At 39.6% G+C, this 26653-nt stretch overlaps 2 protein-coding genes across 3 annotated transcripts; one reads left to right on the top strand and one right to left on the bottom strand.

Annotated features, from left to right (window-relative positions):
• LOC107802738 (ABC transporter B family member 13-like) lies at window positions 1–21159 on the top strand. The gene is made up of 9 exons (XM_075220604.1): window positions 1–603; window positions 16046–16305; window positions 16421–16683; window positions 16811–17034; window positions 18662–18827; window positions 18878–19004; window positions 19184–19614; window positions 19780–20518; window positions 20592–21159. Exons 1-9 carry the CDS (start codon window positions 1–3, stop codon window positions 21157–21159), a joined length of 3381 nt encoding a protein of 1126 aa, XP_075076705.1.
• Window positions 21160–21879: 720 nt separating this feature from the next.
• Window positions 21880–26301, bottom strand: LOC107802739 (uncharacterized). Of its 2 annotated transcripts, none has more exons than XM_075219675.1 (6): window positions 26081–26301; window positions 25860–25956; window positions 23559–24361; window positions 23298–23409; window positions 22180–22299; window positions 21880–22098 (listed from the first exon to the last, which is right to left on the bottom strand). In XM_075219675.1, the coding sequence occupies exons 1-6, from the start codon at window positions 26137–26139 to the stop codon at window positions 22015–22017; spliced, it is 1275 nt and encodes a 424-aa protein (XP_075075776.1). In that variant the 5' UTR covers window positions 26140–26301; the 3' UTR covers window positions 21880–22014. The 2 variants fall into 2 exon arrangements, with proteins under 2 accessions (XP_075075776.1, XP_016481781.1); XM_016626295.2 differs by having other exon boundaries at window positions 22180–22275; window positions 26081–26297.
• Window positions 26302–26653: the final 352 nt, after the last annotated feature.

Genomic DNA, 26653 nt, shown 5'->3' on the forward strand with positions numbered 1-26653 from the left:
ATGGACACATCCTACAACTTTCTTTTGGGGAGGCCGTGGATCCATGCAGCGGGGGCTGTACCCTCTACTCTTCACCAGATGGTGAAGTTAGAGCATGAGGATCAAGAGATTGTGGTCCACGGGGAAGATGAGAAATCAATTTATCGGGACCCATCAGTCTCGTGTCTTGAAACAAGAGAGGGCAGCGAGCACACAGTCTATCAGGCCTTTGAAATCGTGGTCGCTGATCAGTGCGAAGAAGGAAGACCTTGCCCTCAACCCTTCCTTTATAATGCATCAATAATGGTGGCCAAAGAAATGATTAGGCACGACTACAAACCTGGGAAAGGGCTTGGGAAATCATTGCAAGGAATAGCTGAACCTATCACCCTGACCGCCAGTGAAAAGTTCTTTGGGATAGGCTTCCGACCTACTCCAGTTGATGTAAAATGGGCAGATGATAGAAAGAATGATGGTTGGGTCTTGCCTCAGCCGGTGCCGCATCTGTATAGAACATTTGTCAAGACGAAATACAATGAGGAAGAGGAAGATAAGGCCTTTACGGCTAAAGAAATCGAAGAAATTTGTGGGGCCATGAGGAAGATACTGTATGAAGCCCACATGGTTCAACCAGGGGAAGGCTCAAGCACCGCTGAGGTGATGTATATGGGACCTAATGCCAAACTGCAGAATTGGAAGGCCACGCCATTCCCAATCAGGTGGGAATCCCGGTAGACCTGTCCTGCCACTTTTTCTGCATCACGAGTTATTCCAGGGTGTAACTCGGATGTTTTCTTTAGTTTCCTGTCTTTTAATTTCCAATCTAAACCCTGTTATCTTCAAATTCAATGAAATGAAATCAATATTTCATCGTTCATCTTTCTTTATTCTTTCTGATTCAGTTATTTTTCTCTTTTATTTCTTCTTTCAGTTCTAATAATGTGGCTGTAAATAACATGACATGCTTGCGGACTTCATGCCCAGATCCAAACACGTTATCTAACTGTGAAATAATAAACCAAGAACCGGAATACGATGAAGAAGAGGCTTTTAGGGAAATAAATCGAGAATTGGAACAATTTAAGAATAAACCTAAGCCGAACTTAAATGATACCGAGCCGGTTAATTTGGGCAGTTCTGCAGAGATCAGGGAAACCAAGATAAGCATTCACACAGATGGAAAAACTCGGGACGCATTAATCCAACTCCTGTTTGAGTTCAAAGATGTGTTTGCTTGGTCATATGACGACATGCCAAGACTAAGTGTTGATTTGGTGGTTCATAAGTTGCCGACTTACCCCGACTACCCCCTGTCCAACAAAAGCAAAGAATGTTTAAAATTGACATCAGTGACAAGATCAAAGAAGAAGTCACAAAACAGCTGAAAGCGGGGGTGATCCGAGGAGTTCGGTATACCACATGGCTAGCTAATGTAGTTCCAGTGCCAAATAAATATGGGAAGACCCGGGTGTGTGTGGATTACAGATATTTAAACAAGGCAAGTCCCAAAGATAACTTCCCTTTTCCGAACATCCACATCCTTGTTGATAATTGTGCCAAACATGAGATATAGTCCTTCGTAGATTGTTACGCAGGATATCACCAGGTGTTGATGGATGAAGAAGATGCAGAAAAGATAGCTTTTACCACACCATGGGGTATATACTGTTACAGAGTCATGCCATTTGGTCTGAAGAACGCCGGGGCAACCTACATGAGGGCCATGACTGCCATTTTTCATGATATGATGCACCAAAATATAGAGGTATACGTGGACGATGTAATCATCAAATCCAAAACTCAGGATGACCATGTTCGGGACTTGAGAAAATTCTTTGAGCGGCTACGCAAATATGATTTGAAGCTAAACCCTGTCAAGTGCGCATTTGGAGTCCCATCTGGCCAACTCTTGGGTTTCGTAGTCAGCCGAAGGGGCATTGAGTTAGACCCAACAAAGATAAAGTCCATTCGGGATTTGCCTCCTCTGAAAACCAAGAAGGATGTTATGAGTTTGTTGGGTAGATTGAACTACATCAGCCGGTTCATTGCCCAGTTGACCTCCACGTGTGAACCCATATTCAAGTTGTTAAAGAAAGATGCGGCGATCAAATGGACAAACGAGTGCCAAGAAGCTTTCAATAAAATCAAGGAATATCTATCGAATCCACCAGTGTTGGTCCCACCTGAGCCAGGAAGGCCTCTATTCCTGTATCTGACAGTCTTGGAAAATTCTTTCGACTGTGTCCTTGGGAAACATGATGTGACCGGAAAGAGAGAGCAGGCCATTTACTATTTGAGCAAGAAGTTTACCAGTTATGAAGCCAAGTACACTTTACTGGAAAGAACTTGTTGCGCTTTAACTTGGGTCGCTCAGAAGCTGAGGCATTATTTGCAGGCCTACACCACTTACCTCATAACCAGGTTGGATCCTTTAAAATATATATTCCAGAAGCCAATGTCCACTGGGAGGTTAGCGAAATGGCAGATCCTGCTCACGGAATTTGACATAGTCTACGTCACTCGCATAACAATGAAAGCACAGGCATTAGCAGATCACCTGGCTGAAAACCCGGTTGATGATGAATACCAACCTTTGAGCACCTACTTCCCGGATGAAGAGGCAAATTCAGCTGAGGCAATATCCGAAGATATTAATAATTGGAAAATGTTCTTTGATGGAGCGGTAAACGCAAAAGGTGTTGGAATCGGGGCAATCTTGATCTCACCCACTGGTCAGTATTATCCAGCCACGGACCGGCTTTAGTTTTTCTGCACAAACAACACCGCCGAGTATGAAGCCTGCATTATGGGTATGAACATGGCAATTGACCAAGATATCGAAGAATTGTTAATCATGGGAGATTCAGATCTGATTATCCGACAAGCCCAAGGAGAATGAGAGACTCGAGATGTCAAACTTATTCCCTACAGGCAAAATGTAGAAGATCTTAGCAAGCGGTTCAAGTCAATAGAGTTTAGATACATCCCTCGTTGTCATAATGAACTGACCGATGCACTTGCTACTTTGGCCTCGATGCTGCCATACCCAGGCAATGCCCATATTGATCCCTTGGAAATCCAAATCAGGGAAAGGTATGGCTACTGTAATACGGTTGAGGCAGAACCAAATATTCAGCCATGGTATCATGACATCAAAAGATTTTTGAAAACCAAAGAATACCCCGAACAAGCCAGTGGAGACCAAAAGAGAACCATTAGATGGCATGCAAATGGTTTCTTTTTGAGTGGTGATGTCTTGTACAAAAGGACCCCGGACCTCAACTTGTTAAGATGTTTTGGCGCCGAAGAAGCCGGAAGAATCATGTACGAAGCGCACGCAGGAGTGTGCGGACCCCACATGAACGGGCATGTTTTGGCAAAGAAAATCCTTCGAGCGGGTTATTACTGGATGACCATGGAAAAAGACTGCTTCAGTTTTGTTCGGAAATGTCATCAGTGTCAGGTGCACGATGATTTGATTCATGCACCTCCCACAGAGCTGTATCCCATGTCAGCGCCTTGGCCATTTGTTGCTTGGGGCATGGACGTCATTGGGCCAATCGAGCCAAAAGCCTCAAATGGGCATAGATTCATATTGGTCTCCATCGACTATTTCACGAAATGGGTTGGAGAAATCACTCTCAAATCTGTCACCAAGAAAGCTGTGGTAGATTTCGTGCACTCCAATCTTATCTGCCATTTTGGCATTCCTGCAACTATTATCACAGATAATGCTGCAAACTTGAATAGTCATTTGATGGGGGAGATATGCGAACAATTCAAGATAACGCATCGGAACTCTACTCCTTATCGGCCTAAAGCCAATGATGTCGTCGAAGCAGCAAACAAGAACATCAAAAAGATTTTGAGAAAGATGATTCAAAGTTCCAGGTAGTGGCATAAAAAGTTGCCTTTTTCATTGTTGGGGTATCGCATTATTGTGTGCACGTCGGTCAAAGCAACCCCGTACCTTTTGGTTTACGGCACTGAAGTCGTAATACCTGCGGAAGCTGAAATCCCTTCTCTCCGGATCATTATTGAAGCTGAAATTGAAGACAGTGAGTGGGTCAAAGCCCATCTGGAATAGTTAACCCTGATTGATGAAAAGCGAATGGCCGCAGTCTGCCACGGGCAGTTGTACCAACAAAGAATGGCCCGTGCTTACAACAAGAAAGTACGGCCCAGAAATTTTGAAGTGGGACAACTTGTTTTAAGGTGTATTCTTCCTCATCATCAAGAAGCAAAAGGAAAATTTGCTCCTAACTGGAAAGGCCCATACATTATCCGAAAAATATTTCCAAGAGGAGCGTTATATCTGGAAGATATCGAAGGAAACGACCCCGAGGCAGCTGTGAACGTAGACGCAGTCAAAAGATACTATGTCTAGTCCTTCTGCAGCAATAGCACTATCCGATTGGGATGATGAAGGCTTTCATTCTCGCTACCCCAAACACTCCAATCCTTTTGCTAACCCTTTGAGCCGGTTACTTTTCTTTCATTACCCTCTTTAAAACTCGGGAAAAAAAACAAAAAAAAGGAAAGAAAAAACAAAATCAAAAACAAAGTTCCCTAAACTATGTTCGACTTGGTTCCGAAAGGATACGTAGGCAGCCTCTCTCCTGGGGTTCAGTCACACCAAAATAAAATCAAATTTTCCCCAAAAGTGAAACTGGGGCAGATGTTATAATGGTTCGGCGATGATCCCGCCTGAACGGTTCCAAAGTTGTAATTCGATCCAACTCTTTTTACCCAAACCTTGTTCAAGTCTTTCCGATCAATCGGCGAAAGGTTTTTAAAATCAGAGAATGTAGCTGTTTGGATCTGATACAATCAAGATGAGAGAAATAAAATGAGAGAGTCTTATTGGTGAAAACCCACGGGCACCATAAGTCGACGGTGAACAGAGAAATTGAAAATGAGAGAGTCTTGTCAGTGAAAACTCGTAAAGATCACTATAAGGCGACGGTGAGAAGAGAAATGAGAGAGGTCGATTGGCGAAAACTCGCAAAGGGCGCCGTTGATCGAAAAAAAAGAAACCCCTCACCACCATTAGTACTGAAAGAGTCCTGGAAAAGTTTCTTGGTTTTAAAACACGGGTCGCAATGGGTTTATGAGAAGTTGGATAGTTGTGCAGATCAGGTATCCAGTCCAAGAAGCATGTCATGTCTATTGAAGTCCGCATGCGCTCCAGATAAGTCTTTCTTTCCTCCCTGAAAGGGACATTTCTTCTTAAATTCACTTTCTTGTCCTTTATTTTATTTTTCTTTGAATCTCTTTCGGTCTAACTCTGTTATGAAACTAAAACAAAGAAAAGGTGGAAAGATTGGTCTTACTGGGTTCTGCTTAACAAAAGCCAAGTTCAAAGAAAAGTACCCAGCCTCAGCGGGTGCATCAAGTCGATCCCGACTGGCCATGATGGCCGATACTTTGAAATCAAAGTCATTGAAAATGAAAAGAAATCAAAGTCAAAATCCCTTAGAGGCAGAATAAGATGAAAAGACCAAATCCCCACGTGGTTGAACCGTCATATGGAAAGTTTGGAAAGTTGAGTTCCTCAGTTTTAGGAGAGAGATCAATCTTCAGAAAAGCCGGCAAATGGCAGGGGTCTCACCAGGAGAGTTGGGCCACGATCAAGTGATCAATTCAGTCAAGGCCACAAAACCAACCATCGTTTCAAACTAACAATTGTTCTTTGTTTGAAAAATTAAAACATGTGCAATCCAAAACAACCGTGCAAGAAGCAGGTGCAACCAAAATGGAAAAGGAAATGTGCAAGCGCTAGAAACAGCTTTGCAACAATAATCAACCCAAAAGGGAAGTCTCCTCCAAATACTTTCCTGCATTTTTTTACTAAAAAAATGAATTGAACTGAAAGAAAATAAATAAAAAGAAAATAAAAAAGAAAAATAAAAAAAAGAAGGGCAGTTTAGAAGCCCCAATATCAATCTTTAACCTTTTTCCCAACATTAGGGCTCCAATCCCTAAGTTGAGATTTTTAGACATAGGGCCTCCACTCCCTAGTCACCTTTTGCCAACATTAGGGTTTCAATCCCTAAGTTGAAATTTTTAGACATAAGGCCTCCATTCCCTAGTCTCCTTTTGCCAACATTAGGGCTCTAATCCCTCAGTTGAGATTTTAGACATAGGGCCTCCATTCCCTAGTCGCCTTGTTGCCAACATTAGGGCTTCAATCCCTAAGTTGAGATTTTCAGACATAGGGCCTCCATTCCCTAGTCTCCTTTTGGCAACATTAGGGCTCCAATCCCTGAGTTGAGATTTTTAGACATAGGGCCTCCATTCCCTAGTCGCCTTTTGCCAACATTAGGGCTCCAATCCCTAAGTTGAGATTTTAGACATAGGGCCTCCATTCCCTAGTCGCCTTTTTGCCAACATTATGGCTCCAATCCCTGAATTGAGATTTTTCGACATAGGGCCTCCATTCCCTAGTCGCCTTTTGCCAACATTAGGGCTCCAATCCCTAAGTTGAGATTTTAAACATAGGGCCTCCATTCCCTAGTCGCCTTTTTGCCAACATTAGGGCTCCAATCCCCGATTTGAGACTTTTAGACATAGGGCCTCCATTCCCTAGTCGCCCTTTTGCCAACATTAGGGTTCCAATCCCTAAGTTGAAATTTTAGATATAGGGACCCTATTTCCTAGTCGCCTTTTTGCCAACCTAGGGTCTCCAACCCTTAGTTAAGTTTTCTAGACATAGGGCCTCCATTCCCTAGTCGCCTTTTGCCAATATTAGGGCTCTAATTCCTAAGTTGAGATTTTTAGGCATAGGGCCTCCATTCCCTAGTCGCCTTTTGCCAACATTAGGGCTCCAATCCCTAAGTTGAGATTTTAGACATAATGCCTCCATTCCCTAGTCGCCTTGTTGCCAACATTATAGTTCCAATCCCTAAGTTGAGATTTTTAGACATAGGGCCTCCATTCCCTAGTCGTCTTTTGCCAACATTAGGGTTCCAATCCCTAAGTTGAGATTTTAGACATAGGGCCTCCATACCCTAGTCGCCTTTTTGCCAACATTAGGGCTCCAATCCTTGAGTTGAGATTTTTAGACATAGGGCCTCCATTCCCTAGTCGCCTTTTGCCAACATTAGGGCTCCAATCCCTAAGTTGAGATTTTAGACATAGGGCCTTCATTCCCTAGTCGCCTTTTTGCCAACATTAGAGCTCCAATCCCTGAGTTGAGATTTTTAGACATAGGGCCTTTATTCCCTAGTCGCCCTTTTGCCAACATTAGGGTTCCAATCCCTAAGTTGAGATTTTAGACATAGGGACTCTATTTTCTAGTCGCCTTTGCCAACCTAGGGTCTCCAACCCTTAGTTGAGTTTTCTAGACATAGGGCCTCCATTCCCTAGTGGCGTTTTGCCAATATTAGGGCTCTAATCCCTAAGTTGAGATTTTTAGACACAGGGCCTCCATTCCCTAGTCGCCTTTTGCCAACATTAGGGCTCCAATCCCTAAGTTGAGATTTTAGACATAATGCCTCCATTCCCTAGTCTCCTTTTTGCCAACATTAGGGCTCCAATCCCTGAGTTGATATTTTTAGACATAGGGCCTCCATTCCCTAGTCGCCTTTTGCCAACATTAGGGTTCCAATCCCTAAGTTGAGATTTTAGACATAATGCCTCCATTCCCTAGTCGCCTTGTTGCCAACATTATGGTTCCAATCCCTAAGTTGAGATTTTTAGACATAGGGCCTCCATTTCCTAGTCGACTTTTGCCAACATTAGGGCTCCAATCCCTAAGTTGAGATTTTTAGACATAGGGCCTCCATTCCCTAGTTGCCTTTTGCCAACATTAGGGCTTCAATCCCTAAGTTGAGATTTTAGAATAGGGCCTCTATTCCCTAGTCGTCTTTTGCCAATATTATGGCTCCAATCTCTAAGTTGAGATTGTTAGACATAGGGCCTCCATTTCCTAGTCGCCTTTTGCCAACATTAGGGCTCCAATTTCTAAGTTGAGATTTTTAGACATAGGGCCTCCATTCCCTAGTTGCCTTTTGCCATCATTAGGGCTTCAATCCCTAAGTTGAGATTTTAGAAAAGGGTCTCCATTCCCTAGTCGCCTTTTGCCAACATTAGGGCTCCAATCCGTGAGTTGAGATTTTTAGACATATGGCCTCCATTCCCTAGTCTCCTTTTGCCAACATTAGGGCTCCAATTCCTAAATTGAGATTTTAGACATAGGACCTCCATTCCCTAGTCGCCTTTTTGCCATCATTAGGGCTCCAATCCCTGAGTTAAGATTTTTAGACATAGGGCCTCCATTCCCTAGTCGCCTTTTGCTAACATTAGGGCTCCAATCCCTAAGTTGAGATTCTTAGACATAGGTCCTCCATTCTCTAGTCGCCTTTTGCTAACATTAGGGCTCCAATCCCTAAGTTGAGATTTTAGACATAGGGCCTCCATTCCTAGTCACCCTTTTGCCAACATTAGGGCTCCAATCCCTAAGTTGAGATTTTAGACATAGGGCCTCCATTCCCTAGTCGCCTTTTGCCAACCTAGGGTCTCCAACTCCTAGTTGAGATTTTTAGAAATAGGACCTCCATTCCCTAGTCGCTTTTTGCCAACATTAGAGCTCCAATCCCTAAGTTGAGATTTTAGACATAGGGTATCCATTCCTTAGTCGCCTTTTTGCCAACATAGGGTCTCCAACCCCTAGTTGAGATTTTTAGACATAGGGCCTCCATTCCCTTGTCGTCTTTTGCCAATATTAGGGCTACAATACCTAAGTTGAGATTTTTAGACATAGGGCCTCCATTTCCTAGTCGCCTTTTGCCAACATTAGGGCTCCAATCCCTAAGTTGAGATTTTTAGACATAGGGCCTCCATTCCCTAGTTGCCTTTTGCCAACATTAGGGCTTCAATCCCTAAGTTGAGATTTTAGAATAGGGCCTCCATTCCCTAGTCGCCTTTTGCCAACATTAGGGCTCCAATTCGTGAGTTGAGATTTTTAGACATAGGGCCTCCATTCCCTAGTCTCTATTTTCTAGTCGCCTTTGCCAACCTAGGGTCTCCAACCCTTAGTTGAGTTTTCTAGACATAGGGCCTCCATTCCCTAGTGGCGTTTTGCCAATATTAGGGCTCTAATCCCTAAGTTGAGATTTTTAGACACAGGGCCTCCATTCCCTAGTCGCCTTTTGCCAACATTAGGGCTCCAATCCCTAAGTTGAGATTTTAGACATAATGCCTCCATTCCCTAGTCTCCTTTTTGCCAACATTAGGGCTCCAATCCCTAAGTTGAGATTTTAGACATAGGGCCTCCATTCCCTAGTCGCCTTTTTGCCAACATTAGGGCTCCAATCCCTGATTTGAGACTTTTAGACATAGGGCCTCCATTCCCTAGTCGCCCTTTTGCCAACATTAGGGTTCCAATCCCTAAGTTGAAATTTTAGACATAGGGACCCTATTTCCTAGTCGCCTTTTTGCCAACCTAGGGTCTCCAACCCTTAGTTAAGTTTTCTAGACATAGGGCCTCCATTCCCTAGTCGCCTTTTGCCAATATTAGGGCTCTAATTCCTAAGTTGAGATTTTTAGGCATAGGGCCTCCATTCCCTAGTCGCCTTTTGCCAACATTAGGGCTCCAATCCCTAAGTTGAGATTTTAGACATAATGCCTCCATTCCCTAGTCGCCTTGTTGCCAACATTATAGTTCCAATCCCTAAGTTGAGATTTTTAGACATAGGGCCTCCATTCCCTAGTCGTCTTTTGCCAACATTAGGGTTCCAATCCCTAAGTTGAGATTTTAGACATAGGGCCTCCATACCCTAGTCGCCTTTTTGCCAACATTAGGGCTCCAATCCTTGAGTTGAGATTTTTAGACATAGGGCCTCCATTCCCTAGTCGTCTTTTGCCAACATTAGGGCTCCAATCCCTAAGTTGAGATTTTAGACATAGGGCCTCCATTCCCTAGTCGCCTTTTTGCCAATATTAGGGCTCCAATCCCTGAGTTGAGATCTTTTTAGACATAGGGCCTTTATTCCCTAGTCGCCCTTTTGCCAACATTAGGGTTCCAATCCCTAAGTTGAGATTTTAGACATAGGGACTCTATTTTCTAGTCGCCTTTGCCAACCTAGGGTCTCCAACCCTTAGTTGAGTTTTCTAGACATAGGGCCTCCATTCCCTAGTGGCGTTTTGCCAATATTAGGGCTCTAATCCCTAAGTTGAGATTTTTAGACACAGGGCCTCCATTCCCTAGTCGCCTTTTGCCAACATTAGGGCTCCAATCCCTAAGTTGAGATTTTAGACATAATGCCTCCATTCCCTAGTCTCCTTTTTGCCAACATTAGGGCTCCAATCCCTGAGTTGATATTTTTAGACATAGGGCCTCCATTCCCTAGTCGCCTTTTGCCAACATTAGGGTTCCAATCCCTAAGTTGAGATTTTAGACATAATGCCTCCATTCCCTAGTCGCCTTGTTGCCAACATTATGGTTCCAATCCCTAAGTTGAGATTTTTAGACATAGGGCCTCCATTTCCTAGTCGACTTTTGCCAACATTAGGGCTCCAATCCCTAAGTTGAGATTTTTAGACATAGGGCCTTCATTCCCTAGTTGCCTTTTGCCAACATTAGGGCTTCAATCCCTAAGTTGAGATTTTAGAATAGGGCCTCCATTCCCTAGTCGTCTTTTGCCAATATTATGGCTCCAATCTCTAAGTTGAGATTGTTAGACATAGGGCATCCATTTCCTAGTCGCCTTTTGCCAACATTAGGGCTCCAATTTCTAAGTTGAGATTTTTAGACATAGGGCCTCCATTCCCTAGTTGCCTTTTGCCATCATTAGGGCTTCAATCCCTAAGTTGAGATTTTAGAAAAGGGTCTCCATTCCCTAGTCCCCTTTTGCCAACATTAGGGCTCCAATCCGTGAGTTGAGATTTTTAGACATATGGCCTCCATTCCCTAGTCTCCTTTTGCCAACATTAGGGCTCCAATTCCTAAATTGAGATTTTAGACATAGGACCTCCATTCCCTAGTCGCCTTTTTGCCATCATTAGGGCTCCAATCCCTGAGTTAAGATTTTTAGACATAGGGCCTCCATTCCCTAGTCGCCTTTTGCTAACATTAGGGCTCCAATCCCTAAGTTGAGATTCTTAGACATAGGTCCTCCATTCTCTAGTCGCCTTTTGCCAACATTAGGGCTCCAATCCCTAAGTTGAGATTTTAGACATAGGGCCTCCATTCCTAGTCACCCTTTTGCCAACATTAGGGCTCCAATCCCTAAGTTGAGATTTTAGACATAGGGCCTCCATTCCCTAGTCGCCTTTTTGCCAACCTAGGGTCTCCAACTCCTAGTTGAGATTTTTAGAAATAGGACCTCCATTCCCTAGTCGCTTTTTGCCAACATTAGAGCTCCAATCCCTAAGTTGAGATTTTAGACATAGGGTATCCATTCCTTAGTCGCCTTTTTGCCAACATAGGGTCTCCAGCCCCTAGTTGAGATTTTTAGACATAGGGCCTCCATTCCCTTGTCGTCTTTTGCCAATATTAGGGCTACAATACCTAAGTTGAGATTTTTAGACATAGGGCCTCCATTTCCTAGTCGCCTTTTGCCAACATTAGGGCTCCAATCCCTAAGTTGAGATTTTTAGACATAGGGCCTCCATTCCCTAGTTGCCTTTTGCCAACATTAGGGCTTCAATCCCTAAGTTGAGATTTTAGAATAGGGCCTCCATTCCCTAGTCGCCTTTTGCCAACATTAGGGCTCCAATTCGTGAGTTGAGATTTTTAGACATAGGGCCTCCATTCCCTAGTCGCCTTTTGCCAACATTAGGGCTCCAATCCCTAAGTTGAGATTTTAGACATAGGGCCTCCATTCCTAGTCACCCTTTTGCCAACATTAGGGCTCCAATCCCTAAGTTGAGATTTTAGACATAGGGTCTCCATTCCCTAGTCGCCTTTTTGCCAACCTAGGGTCTCCAACTCCTAGTTGAGATTTTTAGACATAGGGCCTAGTTGAGATTTTTAAACATAGGGTCTCCATTCCCTAGTCGCCTTTTGCCAACATAGGGTTTCAATTCCTAGTTGTGATTATTTTTAGACATATGGTCTCCATCCCCTAGTCGTCTTTTGACAACATAGGGTCACCAATCCCTAGTTGAGATTATTTTTAGACATAGGGTCTCCATCCCCTAGTCGCCTTTTGCCAACATAGGATCTCCACTCCCTAATTGAGATTATTTTTAGACATAGGGTCTCCATCCCCTAGTCGCCTTTTCCAACACGGGGTCTCCACTCCCTCTCTGATTTTTTATAGATATAGAGCTCCACTCCCTAATCTGTTTCTCCTAAAGACACACGATCTTTATTTTATTGCTTTCAATAGACAAATAGTGTAGGGTTTGCTACAATAATTCACGAAATTTTCCTCGTGAAAACTAGGGCAGAAAAATTTCGTTCGTTTGTTTGTTTTTGGTGTCTGAGCAGGTTTTACCCCGAGACACAGAGTTTGAGATGACCAAAAGAATGAGACTCAATCCAAAACAAAGAAAAGAAGAAAAAGAACAAAAAGAAGTGAACTTAAGTTGTGGAAGCGAATAAAGATGCTGGTTGCTCAAGATATGATTGATGTCACAAGCTTCGCATGTCCCGCCTTGATCCGAAAAGCAGAAGAAGAAAGAACCAACACCTACAACTGATGAGCATCGAGATTCAGATCAGAATCTGCATGAAGAACCAGCCAAGACTCAAGATCAAGCTTCAGAAGACTCATAGATAGGAATCTTTTAACTTGTAGCTGATAAGCTTAGTTAGTCTTTTTTGATTTTGATGTAATTATAGGACCACAGATCGGAGCCTCGACGGGACCTCACTCGACTCTCGAACTCATCACTCCATCATTTTTTCTTGAACTACACGCGACCTGATTCCTTTATAACCTGGGATATGTAGGCTGTCCAAAATCAAGACTCGGTTGCACCCTTTCTCTTTTCTCTTATCCTTATTTCTTCTCTTTTAAATAAAGATATGTTCAAAAATTAGTCACATGGCTCACCTTATCTTTGCTTGAAAACTTTTCATGTTTCCAAGCAAAGAGGGGCAGCTGTGAGCACCTAATTTTTGACAATATTTAATTTTTTTGTCACTTCTTCTACATAAATATTTTAGGGGGTTTTAACATACAAATTTTTAGCTTTTTATTCTTTTTATTATAGGTTAAAAATACAAAATTTTAGAAAAGTTGCAATTAAAAAATAATATAATATTTTATTTTTTTATTTTTAAAAAAAATCCGAAAAATATTAATTATTTTTTAATTTTCGGGAGAGATTTAAAAAAATAAGAAAAAGGGAAGTATGGAATTAGAAAAAATAAAAGTAAAAGTAGGTGGAATTCTCTTTTAAAAAAGTAAAAGAAAGTGGAAAATTTAAAAAATAAAAGTAAAGTTTTGTGGAATTTTTTTTTAAAAAAAGTAAAAGAATGTTGGCATTAAAAAATAAATATAAAGGTAGCTGAAAATTTAAAAAATTTAAAGTAAAATAAGGTAGAATTTTTTAAATAGAAAAGCAAAAGAAAGTGGATTGTTTTTTTAAGAAAAGTAAAATAAGTGGAATTCTCTTTTAAAAAGGTAAAAAAAAAGTGGGATTTTAAATAAGATAAAAGTAATTAAAGTTGCAATTTAAAAAATAAAAGTAAATAAAGGTGAGAATTCTTTTTATAAAAAAAGAAAAGCAAAATGTAAGTGGGATTTCTTTTAAATAAAAAATAAAAAAATAATTAAAAAAAATCTGAAAATTTTCGAAAACTCTCCTATAAATAGAAGAGAAATATTTGAAGAAAAAAAAGAGGGAGGAGGGGAGGAAATTTAGAGAAAACAAATTTTCTTTTTCTATGTTAAAGAGAATTTCTACTAGTTTCATTCTTTCTACCTATTTCTTTAAAAAAAAAATAGCCATTCATTACCTTGTTTAAGACAAAAAAAAAATACCTCAAAAACAAGAGCTAAATCACACCAAAAATCAAATCCAAAAGCTTCAAACTCAATTTAAAAGATAGTCCGAAGAAGTCGAAGTCGAGTTCAGTTCGAAAGGTTTCCGCTCGTTGCCTCTGATTGTGGTTCGTTTGCACATTAAATTTGATGGTTTTTTGCCCATATGTATTGAATAAGATCTTCATCTATAAAAGGTTCATTCTTTTCTTAACCAATATTTTCATTATTTTCCTTTTACCGTATTTCCTTTTGATTTGTATATTATATTTTGGTTATCTACCAACTTGAAAGATATGAACAGAAAATGAAGGAAGAACATCAAAAAAATAGAATTCGTGAGAGACAGAATGAGTTTCTTCAATGAGATTGTAGTTCATAGGGAAAGATAGGAAGATGTATTCAAAATGGAGAGAGAACGATGTAATAGCTTGGATCCAAATTAAAAGATGTTAAGTCAATAGCAAATTTTATACCGACATGGGTGATTAGGTCCATAATAACTCAACTCATATATTTCTTCAATAATAATTTCATATTCATAAATCATGACCTTACAATAATCTCAAAGTAGTTTTAGGAAGAAACATAATCATGAACATTTGTAGTTTGCTTTAAATTGAATACAATCCTTTAGAATAATCGAGGCGCGCCATGCCAAATAAAATCTCAAAACTCATGGCCCTCATTTAATTAATTTTATTCCTTAGAAATCGAGACGTGCCATTTAGTTGAATTTTTCATGGCTCTCGCAAACTTGAAAGTGCGTAGTTACTTTAGGCGCGCTATTTTTAAAAATTAATTTCCTAAACTCGGGTGTGCATTTCATTTGACCCAAATCCAAATCTCAACAACATTAGATAAAATGTGTCGTGGACCGCGGGTGCATTTCATGTGACGTGTTTCAAGACGTGTTTTAGATGACGTTGAATTTTCCTAAAATTAATTAAAAGCGGCTAATAAGTTAAAAAATATACCATAGGTTGAAACATGTTTTAAAATCAGATAATAGGCCAATTGTAATAGTTTAAGCGACCGTGCTAGAACCACGGAATCCGGGAATGCCTAACACCTTCTCCCGGGTTAACAGAATTCCTTACTCAGAATTTCTGGTTCGTAGACTTCAAAAGGAAAGTCGATTTTTCCTCGATTTGGGATTTAAAATAAACCGGTGACTTGGGACACCAATTAAAATATTCCAAGTGGCGACTCTAAAAAATTTAAATTAAATAATCTCATTTCGAATAATGTCACTTTAATTGGAAAAACTACCTTACACCCCCACCACCACCACAACCACCACCACCACCACCACCAATTTGGGATTTAAAATAAACCGGTGACTTGGGACACCAATTAAAATATTCCAAGTGGCAACTCTGAAAAATTTAAATTAAATAATCTCATTTCGAATAATGTCACTTTAATTGGAAAAACTACCTTACACCCCCTCGGGCGGGTAAAAAGGAGGTGTGACAGCTCTGGTGACTCTGCTGAGGAACATAACCCAGAACTTTTAGTTCAGGGTTCAAGAATTCGAGCTTAGAATAACTGCAATAATAATAATAATATTTGAGTAGATTTTAGAATTGCTTCCTCAGAGTTGTACCAGTTGCCTGTCGCACGAAATTGAGTTCAAGGACGATCCATAACAGTTGGAAAGATGTAGTTAACAATATTTACCTTATGAAATCTTAGACATCAAGAAGTCTCACAAATCTCTAACTTGTTTATAATCTAATATTAGCACTTACCTTGATATCATCCATTTAAACCTAACATTTTTTCCTTTACCATGACAGTTGGGACATTTTCTATCATGCATTGCAACTTTCGGTTCTGGAGTCTTGATTGCATTCATATCGTGCTGGGAAGTGTCACTCCTATCCTTACTAGTTGTGCCACTAATTATGTTAACTGGCGCCAGTTATACAAAGAGAATGAGTGTGATTTCGAATAAAAAAATGGCATACCTGTCAGAGGCCACATCAATGGTAGAACAGGTGACAAGTTATAGTAATTTCTTTGGTGACGATCTCATATTATAAAGCATAGGCCAATGAGCCAAGCTTATTTTACAATATCAGATGACAATTTCTTCATACTGCATATCTGATGCTATATGACAGACGATCTCCCAGATCAGAACTGTATTTGCTTTTGTTGGAGAGAATCTATCAATCAAATCGTTCTCAGACTGCACAGAAAGACAAATGAGCATAAGCAAGAAAGAAGCATTTATTAAAGCTCTTGGGACAGGCATGTTCCAAACAATAACTTTCAGTTCGTGGGCTCTTATTGTGTGGGTGGGAGCTGTTGTAGTAGCAGCCAGGAGGTCCAGTGGAGGAGATGTCATAGCTGCAGTTATGAGCATCCTCTTTGGAGCAATGTAAGAGCCAAAACTTCATATTCTATATACAGACGCTTCGTATTATGAAAAAGAAAAACCAAGTATCTTAGAAGCAGCAACTAGATGAGTTTTTGTTTTCTTTCTCAAATTTCAGATCACTTACGTATGCTGCACCAGATATACAAATCTTCAATCAAGCAAAAGCAGCCGGAAGAGAAGTTTTCCAGATGATTGACAGAAAACCCACAATAAATGCTGACTCCGGAAGGATGACATTTGAAGTAATCGATGGCGAAATCAAGTTACAGGATGTACACTTTGCTTACCCATCACGGCAGGAGAAGTTGGTTCTTCGAGGGTTTTCTTTGACAATTCCAGCGGGAAAAGTAGTGGCACTTGTTGGAAGTAGGGGGTGCGGTAAAAGCACCATCATGTCACTACTAATGAGATTTTACGATCCCATGAGAGGTTGGTCATATATTCACTATTAATTACAAATCTCAGACGTGTAATCCAAAAACTCACTGTGTATATAAACCATCAGGTGATATTCTCCTTGACAACCACAACATCAAGGATCTTGATTTAAAGTTTCTTAGAAGAAACATAGGAGTAGTTTCCCAGGAGCCATCACTATTCGCTGGCAGCATCAAAGATAACATTAAGATGGGAAACATCAATGCAGATGATCAACAGATTGAGAGAGCTACCCTCTTGGCAAATGCACATGCTTTCATATCCCAGTTAACGGATCAATATCTAACAGAGGTCAGACCACTAGCACTCAGATAATGATAACTGTTTCATTAGGTTGATTCTAGAAAAAAGAAATATAGCCATTTAGACAGTTTGTGGTATTGAGTTCTGCATATTTTCAATTAAATGAATGATTAAATTTCCTATTTGGTCATGGAGTAATGGAAGAATCATGCTGGAAGAAACAGGAAAATTAATATAATAATAAAAAAATGTTTCTACAATTCATAAGGTCAATTAGAGGTGTTGCTAAAGGAAGGAAAAAGAGGAAGATGAGGAGAAAGATACTCATAAATAGAACAAGTTAGCTACCACATGAATTTAGGTAAGCCTTATATCCTCTAATGATAGTTCATACATGAAAAGACTTTTCTAGCTTCATCAAAAAAGACAGACCACCACACCTGTCTACAATTACTTGAACATGCTAGTTCATAACGTAGTAGATTCCTAAAGAATCAAAGTTGAGGAGAAACATCTGAGAGTGTCTCCTGAATCCAACAATTCAGTTAGAAACATCTAAGGGGCCAAATGAAACAGAACAAAAATATAAATGTATTTCGAGAAATAAAACAACAAGAAGTACCAAAAGCTAATGTTCGCATCCTAATGAAATTCTTAGGTGTTGACTTCTCATTCTAAAACTAAAGATATTAGCATTATTTTTTGCATCAGCATAGTTCGAACTCTCATCTGCAGAGAATCCTTAATTAGCTGGGATAATCAGAAGCTGATTAGACCTTTATGAACTCTAAAAAGGCAAGATTCAATTAAAAAAGAACTTATGCGCATAGCTTGCCAACCAAAGCCAGATCATGATAAGTTTTGCTCCTCCTCATGATCAGGGGGAAAAAAGAGAGTTTCTGCTTCTCCACTTCAGAAACAAAAAGGGCACCCAAAGGCATGTCTCGGGCTTGAGAACGCCCGGAGGAAAAAGGTGTGCACCTAGCAAGTCTTACTGCCTTTACCCAAACCACGGTAAATGACTTCCCTGTTAGATCCTTTTGAGACATTGACAGTAAGAGATTGCTAAAATAGAAGGATGAGAACATACAGCTTTCCTACAGTAGACATACAATTCAAACGAACCAATATAATTCCATGAACACCAATTTCAGCTGTAGTATAAGCATTTTGCTCAAGAGAGCATTTGTTAAGATCACCTGAAAGCTGAAAGTGTTGTTTCCTTATTCAATTTTCCTGTATGGCACAGTAGGACAATGAAAGAAAGAAGGCGAATAAGAACAGCTGGTTACCACATACAACCCCATATTAGAAGTACTCTGACATAAGATGAAACCATTTGATAATCAAAGATGGTTACTCGCGTAAGAAAATCCCTAAAGTAATAACTTGAAATCTAATGGCGGAATACGATTAACGCTAAAATTTACTAATTACTACTATAGGACATCAAGAGCCAAATGCCCTAAATTGAGGATTCCAAATTCTTATCAGTATCTGAAGAAATAGTTCATGCTCCTCTGTCATCCTCCCAGAATGATAATCAGAAGAAAAGTAGCTTTAAAGCATGACCTCAAAGTACATTCTAAACTAGGCACTAATTCTTGTATTAGCACAGCTTCCATGAAAAAACCGATGCATGCTAAATTAGCTTTCCTGTAATGTTCTCTCCTAGGTAGGGCAAAGTGGTCGGCAACTATCAGGTGGACAGAAACAAAGAATTGCAATAGCAAGATCAATCTTAAAGAATCCTCCAATTCTTTTGCTTGATGAAGGCACCAGTGCACTTGACACAGAGTCGGAGAAGCAAGTTCAAGAAGCACTTGAAACAGCAGCGCAAGGCAGAACAGTCATCTTAATTGCGCACAGAATGTAACTATTGTTAATGCAGATATGATAGCTATTGTTGAGAACGGGAAAGTAGTGGAGACAGGAACACATCATAACCTATTAGTTACGAGTACATCCTACAATAGCTTATTTAGCATGCAGCACATCAGTGAAGAATGTCAAACCAGGTCAGATTATACTCCACTTCATATTCATCGTTACAATTTCTTTTTCCTTTTTTGGATAAAATAAGGTAATTTTATTAAGGCAAGTACCAAGGAGGTACTGCCAACAAACAACAACAAATACATATTCATCGTTACAAATTAAACTGGTTGAGCTTAAATGAAATACATTTAATTGACAGGTCGGAAGTTACAAAAAAGAAGACTCTTCCGATAAAAGAGGATTCATCTCAGGACGATGAGCAACCTGATGAGCCAAGGGAAAGCAAAAGAGAGGTTAAGGAACTTCCTGAGAAGGAGCAAATCCAGAAAAAAGAAACACATATATTCTTCAGAATCTGGTTTGCCTTGACTGAGAAAGAGATCATAAAGACTACTATTGGCTCCTTAGCAGCAGCTTTTGCAGGCATCTCCAAACCTTTTTTTGGGTTCTTCATCATTACGATAGGAGTGGCATATTACCATCCTGATTCAAAGGAGAAAGTAGCTCTGTATTCAGCAATATTTGCTTCAATTGGGGTGCTTTCTTTGTTTGCTAACACTTTGCAGCATTACTTATTTGGAATAGTTGGAGAAAAGGCCATGACAAATCTCAGGCGAGCTTTGTATACAGGTATCCTACTTACATAAACTCCTGGAAGATCAGATACATCAATTTCTGTTTTTTTCCCTTCCATTTCCTCCTTTCTCCATGGCTATTTTACCTTCAGTTTTGTTCCCTACGCAGAAACTTTGTTTTGCCATAAAAGTTGACGTTTATGATATTTCAAAAACTCAGCCACACTACGAAATGAACTAGCTTGGTTTGAAAAGCCCGAAAACAGTATTGGATCAGTTACATCAAGGATAGTCAGCGACACATCCACAGTCAAGATCATAATATCTGACCGCATGTCTGTCATTGTTCAGTGCATTTCATCCATAGTGATTGCAACAACTGTCAGCATGATAGTTAATTGGAGAATGAGTCTGGTAGCCTGGGCTGTGATGCCATGCCACTTCATAGGTGGCCTCATTCAAGCAAAGTCAGCTAAAGGATTTTCTGGTGATGGTACTCTAGCACACTCAGAACTTGTTGCCCTAGCTTCTGAATCTGCAACTAATATAAAAACTGTTGCGTCTTTTTGCCACGAAGAGCAGATACTTGAGAAGGCCAAACTGTCTTTGAAGAGGCCACTTAGGAAAGGGAAGACAGAAAGCATCAAATTTGGAATTATCCAAGGCACTTCTCTCTGCTTATGGAACATAGCTCATGCAGTAGCCTTGTGGTACACAACAATTCTTGTCGACAGGAACCAAGCCAGCTTTGAGAATGGGATAAGGGCATACCAGATATTCTCCCTAACTGTACCCTCAATTACAGAACTATGGACACTGATACCCACAGTACTATCAGCCATAGATGTACTAAAACCTGTATTCCAAAATCTTGACCGGTGCACAGAAATTATACCAGACACCCCAGATACTTCAGAACACGAAACCATTAAAGGAGAAATTGAGTTCATAAATGTCCAGTTTTGTTATCCATCGAGACCAAAAGTAATAGTTCTCAACAATTTCAGTCTACAAATTGAAGCTGGATTAAAGGTGGCACTTGTTGGGCAAAGGTGGAGCTGGAAAATCTTCAATTGTGGCATTGTTATTGAGATTCTATGATATTAACGAGGGAAAAGTTCTGATCGATGGCAAGGATATAAGATATTACAATCTTAGAAAGTTAAGGGCACAGATTGGATTGGTACAACAGGAGCCACTTCTGTTTAGCTGCTCAATTAGAGAAAATATCTGCTATGGGAGTGAAAGAGCATCAGAAGCTGAAATAGTGGAGGTGTCAAGGTCAGCACACATACATGAGTTTATAAGTAACTTGCCTGACGGATATGATACTCTTGTGGGGGAGAAGGGTTCCCAACTTTCTGGAGGGCAAAAACAGAGAATAGTAATAGCAAGGGCCTTGCTCAAAAAGCCAAGAATAATGCTGTTGGATGAAGCAACAAGTGCCTTAGATACCGAGTCAGAAAGGGCAGTGGTGAGTGCACTGGAATCAATGAAACTAAACAGTTTTGGGGGCACAAAAGTGACACAAGTCACAGTGGCACACGAGGCTTTCCACAATAATAAATTCAGATACTATAATTGTTATGGACAAAGGTAAGATTGTAGAAAAGGGTAGCCACTCAAACCTGATGGCAGAAATAGATGGTATTTATTCAAGATTTGTTAGGCTCCAAAGTATAGGGGGGAAAACTGAAGCACACTGATAATTGAATAAAATATACCAGATAGGGGTCGCCCTCATGTATACCATATATTTGTTAGTTTTCACACTGTTGCATATGTTGAGAAAAGATATACCAGATAGGGCAGATATGGCCATATGGGATTGATAGGTGTTGACTTATTTAGTTAGATTTAGATATATTTCCTAAGTGAATTACAGCTCTTGCTATTTTTATTTTGTTAGGACTTTGCTATTATTGCAACCAGTGAGTTAGGATTCTAGATAATTTTTTAAATTTGTTTTGTTACGATTCTTGCTATTGTAAGTTGCAAGACGCCATTTAAGAGAGTTAACGTCTATCAGTGAAACAGGTTCAATCTCCCTTAAAGTAAAGAGATTAGACACTCTCCCAAATGAGTTCCAAGGTCTGCAATTCCCTTTTAGTAAATTGCAAAATTCAGCAATTATAGGCAAGCCAAGGAATAAGAACAAGGGCCGAGACCTGTGTGTTGGGCCTGATTTTCTTGTTAATCGTCTAGTGACTCAGATTCAAAACTAGGGACCTTAACACACTTCCACCTCCCAAATCTTTTTTCTCGTTTTGGTAGATAAAAGAGCTTAGTGTCTAAGTAGCTATTATATGAAGAAATCATATGGTAAAACAGTTAACTTATATTTCATATCCACAATGGCTGAGTACACAGGATTGTTACATGTAGGGAAAGAGCATCCCCTTAAGATTTTGTCTAAAATCCAAGGTGGATATTGTACATCCTTTAGATTTTAGGACTAAACTTCAACACGGACACTGTGTAGATTCTTTAGTCTTTCCATCTCTTCCCCAGAGGCAATTCCAGGATCAATAAAACACAACTGCAAGAGAAATAGTATGTTAATTGATAGCATAACACAGGACACTCAAATAAATGCCAGACGGTTGAAATGCAGTAATACCTGATATAATGGCTTCTTCAGGGTGTGGACACCTCTTTTTACTAGCTTTTGCCAACCGGCATTTTCTTTAAGAGATTTTGCCAGGGATTCTGTTGGCTGAGACATGGCATAGTGGAACTTCTGGTAAGTAATCTAGAGCTATTATAGATGATTTATCATAAAGGGAACATGGAAGGCCCCCCAGCAATTTGATATTTTGACAAAATGTATGAGTAAAAAGAACAATAAAATCAGAAGTCTTTCAGCTTTTGCCCTAACTTGGAAGGGCATTAAATAGCTTTGCAATGAACAGCATCATTTGATTTCTTCTCAACAAGGGAGGGAGGGAGGAGAAAGAAAAATATTTTGATAACTATCCCATCTCAGGCATTCCCAAATCATGTCTTAACCTTAAGTGATGAGAACTACAACATGCAAGGAAACATGATTGAGAACCTTACACGATAGCCTTTAATAAGTGTGCACATTTGCAGCACAGCTCCATTAAATGAGAGCAGCACAGTCACAAATCGCTCATATGTGCCTATCTAGACCACATAATACAATTGCAGATAAATTGATAATGTAAGAATACCCTTAACAACACATTTAATGCAAAAGTCAAAAATCCCTTAGGACTTCTTAGTTCTGGAACCAATGATACATAAGCAGGTTAAACCATGAAACCAACTGCCAAAAGAGGAAGTGATGAAGCATAGCCAACTTTCTGAATCATAAAACCAACATTAATGTAATATGCTGTTCCATCTTCAGTTAATACAATAACAACAACAAACCCAGTGTAATCCCACGAGTGGGTTCTGGGGAATGTAGTGTATACGCAGACCTTATCCCTACTTTGAGAAGGTAGAGAGGTGAAAAATGCAGTAGCACCAGCAAGATAACAAGAAAATGGTTTATAACAGTAAATAAAATCATTATAATCATTTAACTAGGGAAGAGGAGACTAGGGATGTAGATGTAACATACACCTTTCAAGAATATGCCAAATACGGTCATCAGGGATGACTCAAAACTCCTTTCAAGAAGTATGGCAATACAGCCATCAGGGATGTGCTTAAAGAACAAAGCAGTAACAGAGATGGCAATCGCTTATCAATGCATGTGCATATACTTACATGACCTGGATCTAAGATCAATAGATTGTAATGTATTGACCCATTTCTCTGACATCTACTTTGAATCCCGACGATGGTTCTTGAATGGCCATCATGCTGGAAGTACAAGGGCCTGTTTCAGTGAAGCTTATAAGCGATTCCACTACCAAAAGAGATAATGCTGATGAAACAACTCGGGAAAGGAAATTCATGGACAAATAAGGATGATTGCATATGTCCTAGTTAATCAAGGAAATACAGTTGTTGACTAAATTCACTTACGCTTTTTGACTGACTAGGATACTATGATTGCTTGATTTCTTTAATTCATTGTCAGAGAAGTAACTCCACACCCAATCAATGAGTGCCTGTTGGACCCTAGGCTTAGCCTTTACATCGTACGAAATAGAAAGAGCTTCAGATATATCATTTTTCTTTTTGGACAGATATCTATCCATTGGTCCATAAACCTGTGGTGACATCTTACTGACATATTTCCCGACTCCATTAGAACTAGAGACTATTTCATGGCTTATAAAGTCCACTATTCTGGCCCGAACCCCAAACGAACGGAAGAGTGTAGCACATTCTGTTGTTCCAATCCAATTTCTTTTGCCATAAATTGCTTGATCAAAGTCTTCTGAGCCCTGTTTATCAAAGCCTCTTTGCCAAGCAATTTCAAGCCATCTTTGGAGTGAAGGGATGTCAGGTACAAACCCAGAACCTCCATACAACACCTCCCTTGCTTCTTGATGTTGCTTAAGCAAGTGAGAACTAAGCATCTGGATATTACGCCACCCACAACCCCACCCAAAATCCTCTGAAGGGCTGCTTTGAAAATGATCAACAAAACCACACAAAATAGTGGTGGTCTTTTCAGTCTCCAACTCTAAACAGTTCTTCAACAAATCCATCAAGCCTTGTCCAATCTGAGGGCAGATTTCTTTGATCTGCACACTAGCTAAAATCCTTATCTTTTCAGTTATATCTTTCTCTCCAGGTGTGCAATTTTTGGCATCACATTTCAAGAAACTATTCTCATGATTCTTCCGAGAACTGGTTTCACACTGCATGGCATCATCAACCTGATGATCAGGTAAACAAGTCTTTAGAATTAGAGCTAGCAAAAAACAAGGTTACAACCTTTTCATTATTTTTAGGACCCTATATCCCATCTTGTGTAACAAGCCATCTTTGGGGGCCAAATTTTACCAATTTAAAGTACAATCAGAGTATTAGAAATTTTATTGCTCTAAAATTCTTAAACATTTTCAGCCAAAAAATACAAATTTGACTCCAAAATTTATGGAGGTAGGAACAGTTCTATAAAATTTGACGGAGGAAAAGAAAAGAAACTCGAAGTGTAACGCTGAAAAAAGTTAGGCAAATTCTCAAAATTTTTGATTAAATTTGAAGGAGGAAAGAAAACCTTCAAAATGTAACTTAACAAAGTTACAGGTAACATGAAAAAAGTTAGGCAAATCCTTATAAAAATTAACTAATATGAAAGAGGAATAATCCTTCAATGTAACTTAACAAAGGTACCAAATGTCAAAAAGTAAGAAAATCATTAAAAATATAGTAAAATTTGAAGGAAGAAGAGACCTTCAATTCCTCCTTCAAATTGTAACTTAACAAAAGTTATAAATAATGTTGAAAAAGTTAGGCAAATCCTTAAAACTTTTAATTAATCAAGGAGGAAAAACCCCTTCAGAATGCAACATAGCAAAAGTCACGATTAATAAAGACAATTAGGCAAAATCTTGGAAGTGTTATGCATATTTTATTAGGAAGTCCTTGTAAATTGTTAGAAGGACAACTTGTAGACCATGTATAGTCTATCCTAGACGCTACAGAGTCCTTGTAAGAAGAACAAGGATACACTTTCTTGTTTTTTAACAGTAACACGGGATTTAGCACTGCCTTCGTGCTAATGATAGATGTATACAAGTTGTTACCTTAAAAAATAACTTATTAGGAAGTCAAAAAACCAGCTTCTGCCAGATCCACATAGAAGAATGTTCCATATGAAATTTTGCAATCATAATTACAATTAAAGATATATTTACAAGAGACGTTAACCAATTTCAGACTATAAGGTTATCTACGAAATGATTAAGAAAAGGGCAGCTTGGTGCAAGAAGCATCTCGCGTTCACACAGGTCCGGGGAAGGGACGCACCCCAAGGGGTATAATGTAGGAAGCCTACTCTGATGCAAATATTAATGGCTCATTCCATGCCTCGAACCCGTGACATGTAGGTCACACGGAGACAACTTTAATGCTGCTCCAAAGCTGCTTCCTAATGATAAAACCAGCTAGCAAATAACAAAAGCACCCATATCATTGGTAAAGATGCTTATCCATCCCACATTGCTAACGGCAGTTCGAAAGCTTACCCTATTATTAACGAGAAGTATGAAACCCTAACCCTACTTTTAGATTTTGGAGTTTTGGCCCCAAAGAGGTTCATTAGTCAAATATGTCCTTAAGGGTTACAAAAATGGTGATGGCCATTGTGTAGATAGTCAAATTAATAAAAAAGCAGTATAATAGTTCATTCACAAAGAGAAAAAGGGGTACCTGGAAATAAGGTGGACTTGAGGAGGCAAGGGCAATTTCTTGTGCCAATTCCAAGTCGTTGGAAATGTCTTCATCGTCGAAGTGATTGTTTGCGTGTCTGTATTAATAGTGTCAAATGTGAAAGAAAAAATTAGCAATTGGCATAGAACATAGTAACAAAATAACAAACAAGCACAAAGAAAAGAAAATAAGAGTAGACAAGCGAACTTTTACGAGTATACCTTTCGAGTTCAAGGGTGAGAACTGTGAGATTACAGAAAGGGCAAGTTGACAAGTCCATGTCAAGCCAAGAAAGGAGTGTGGAGGAAACCTTAATAGATTCAAGTCTTGGCAATGGGAATTTGAGGTTTTGACGAAAATCATCCTTTAAAGTATAGCTGAAGATTCAAGTACATCCTTAGCATATTATGGCTAACAAAGAACATCCCTAATGTGTCCTAAAATGAACAAGTTTGGTCCATAGTTAACATTTTTCGTCTAAAATTAACCGTACAACAAAATCATTGTGCATAGCACGTGATTTTTAATCTGAAAAGAAAGAAAAAGCGCTGCCTGCCCCTACCCTAATTTTTATAGTAATAGTTTAGGTGACAATATGATACCCCTTAATATTTTTCTCCCTGCTCTTTCCAGCCTGAGCGGACTGTTCTTTTTCTTTCTTTTGTGTGATTTCGTTTTGTTAAACACTCAGTCAATTTGAACAGTGATATTAGCACAGGTTGGACGTGGGAATAATAACAAACTAATGTTCGTAATCTAAAACATGAAAACTCGCCCATTAAAAAGAAGAAGAA

Source organism: Nicotiana tabacum, chromosome 8 (genome assembly GCF_000715075.1).
Source record: "Nicotiana tabacum cultivar K326 chromosome 8, ASM71507v2, whole genome shotgun sequence".
NCBI lineage: Eukaryota > Viridiplantae > Streptophyta > Magnoliopsida > Solanales > Solanaceae > Nicotiana > Nicotiana tabacum.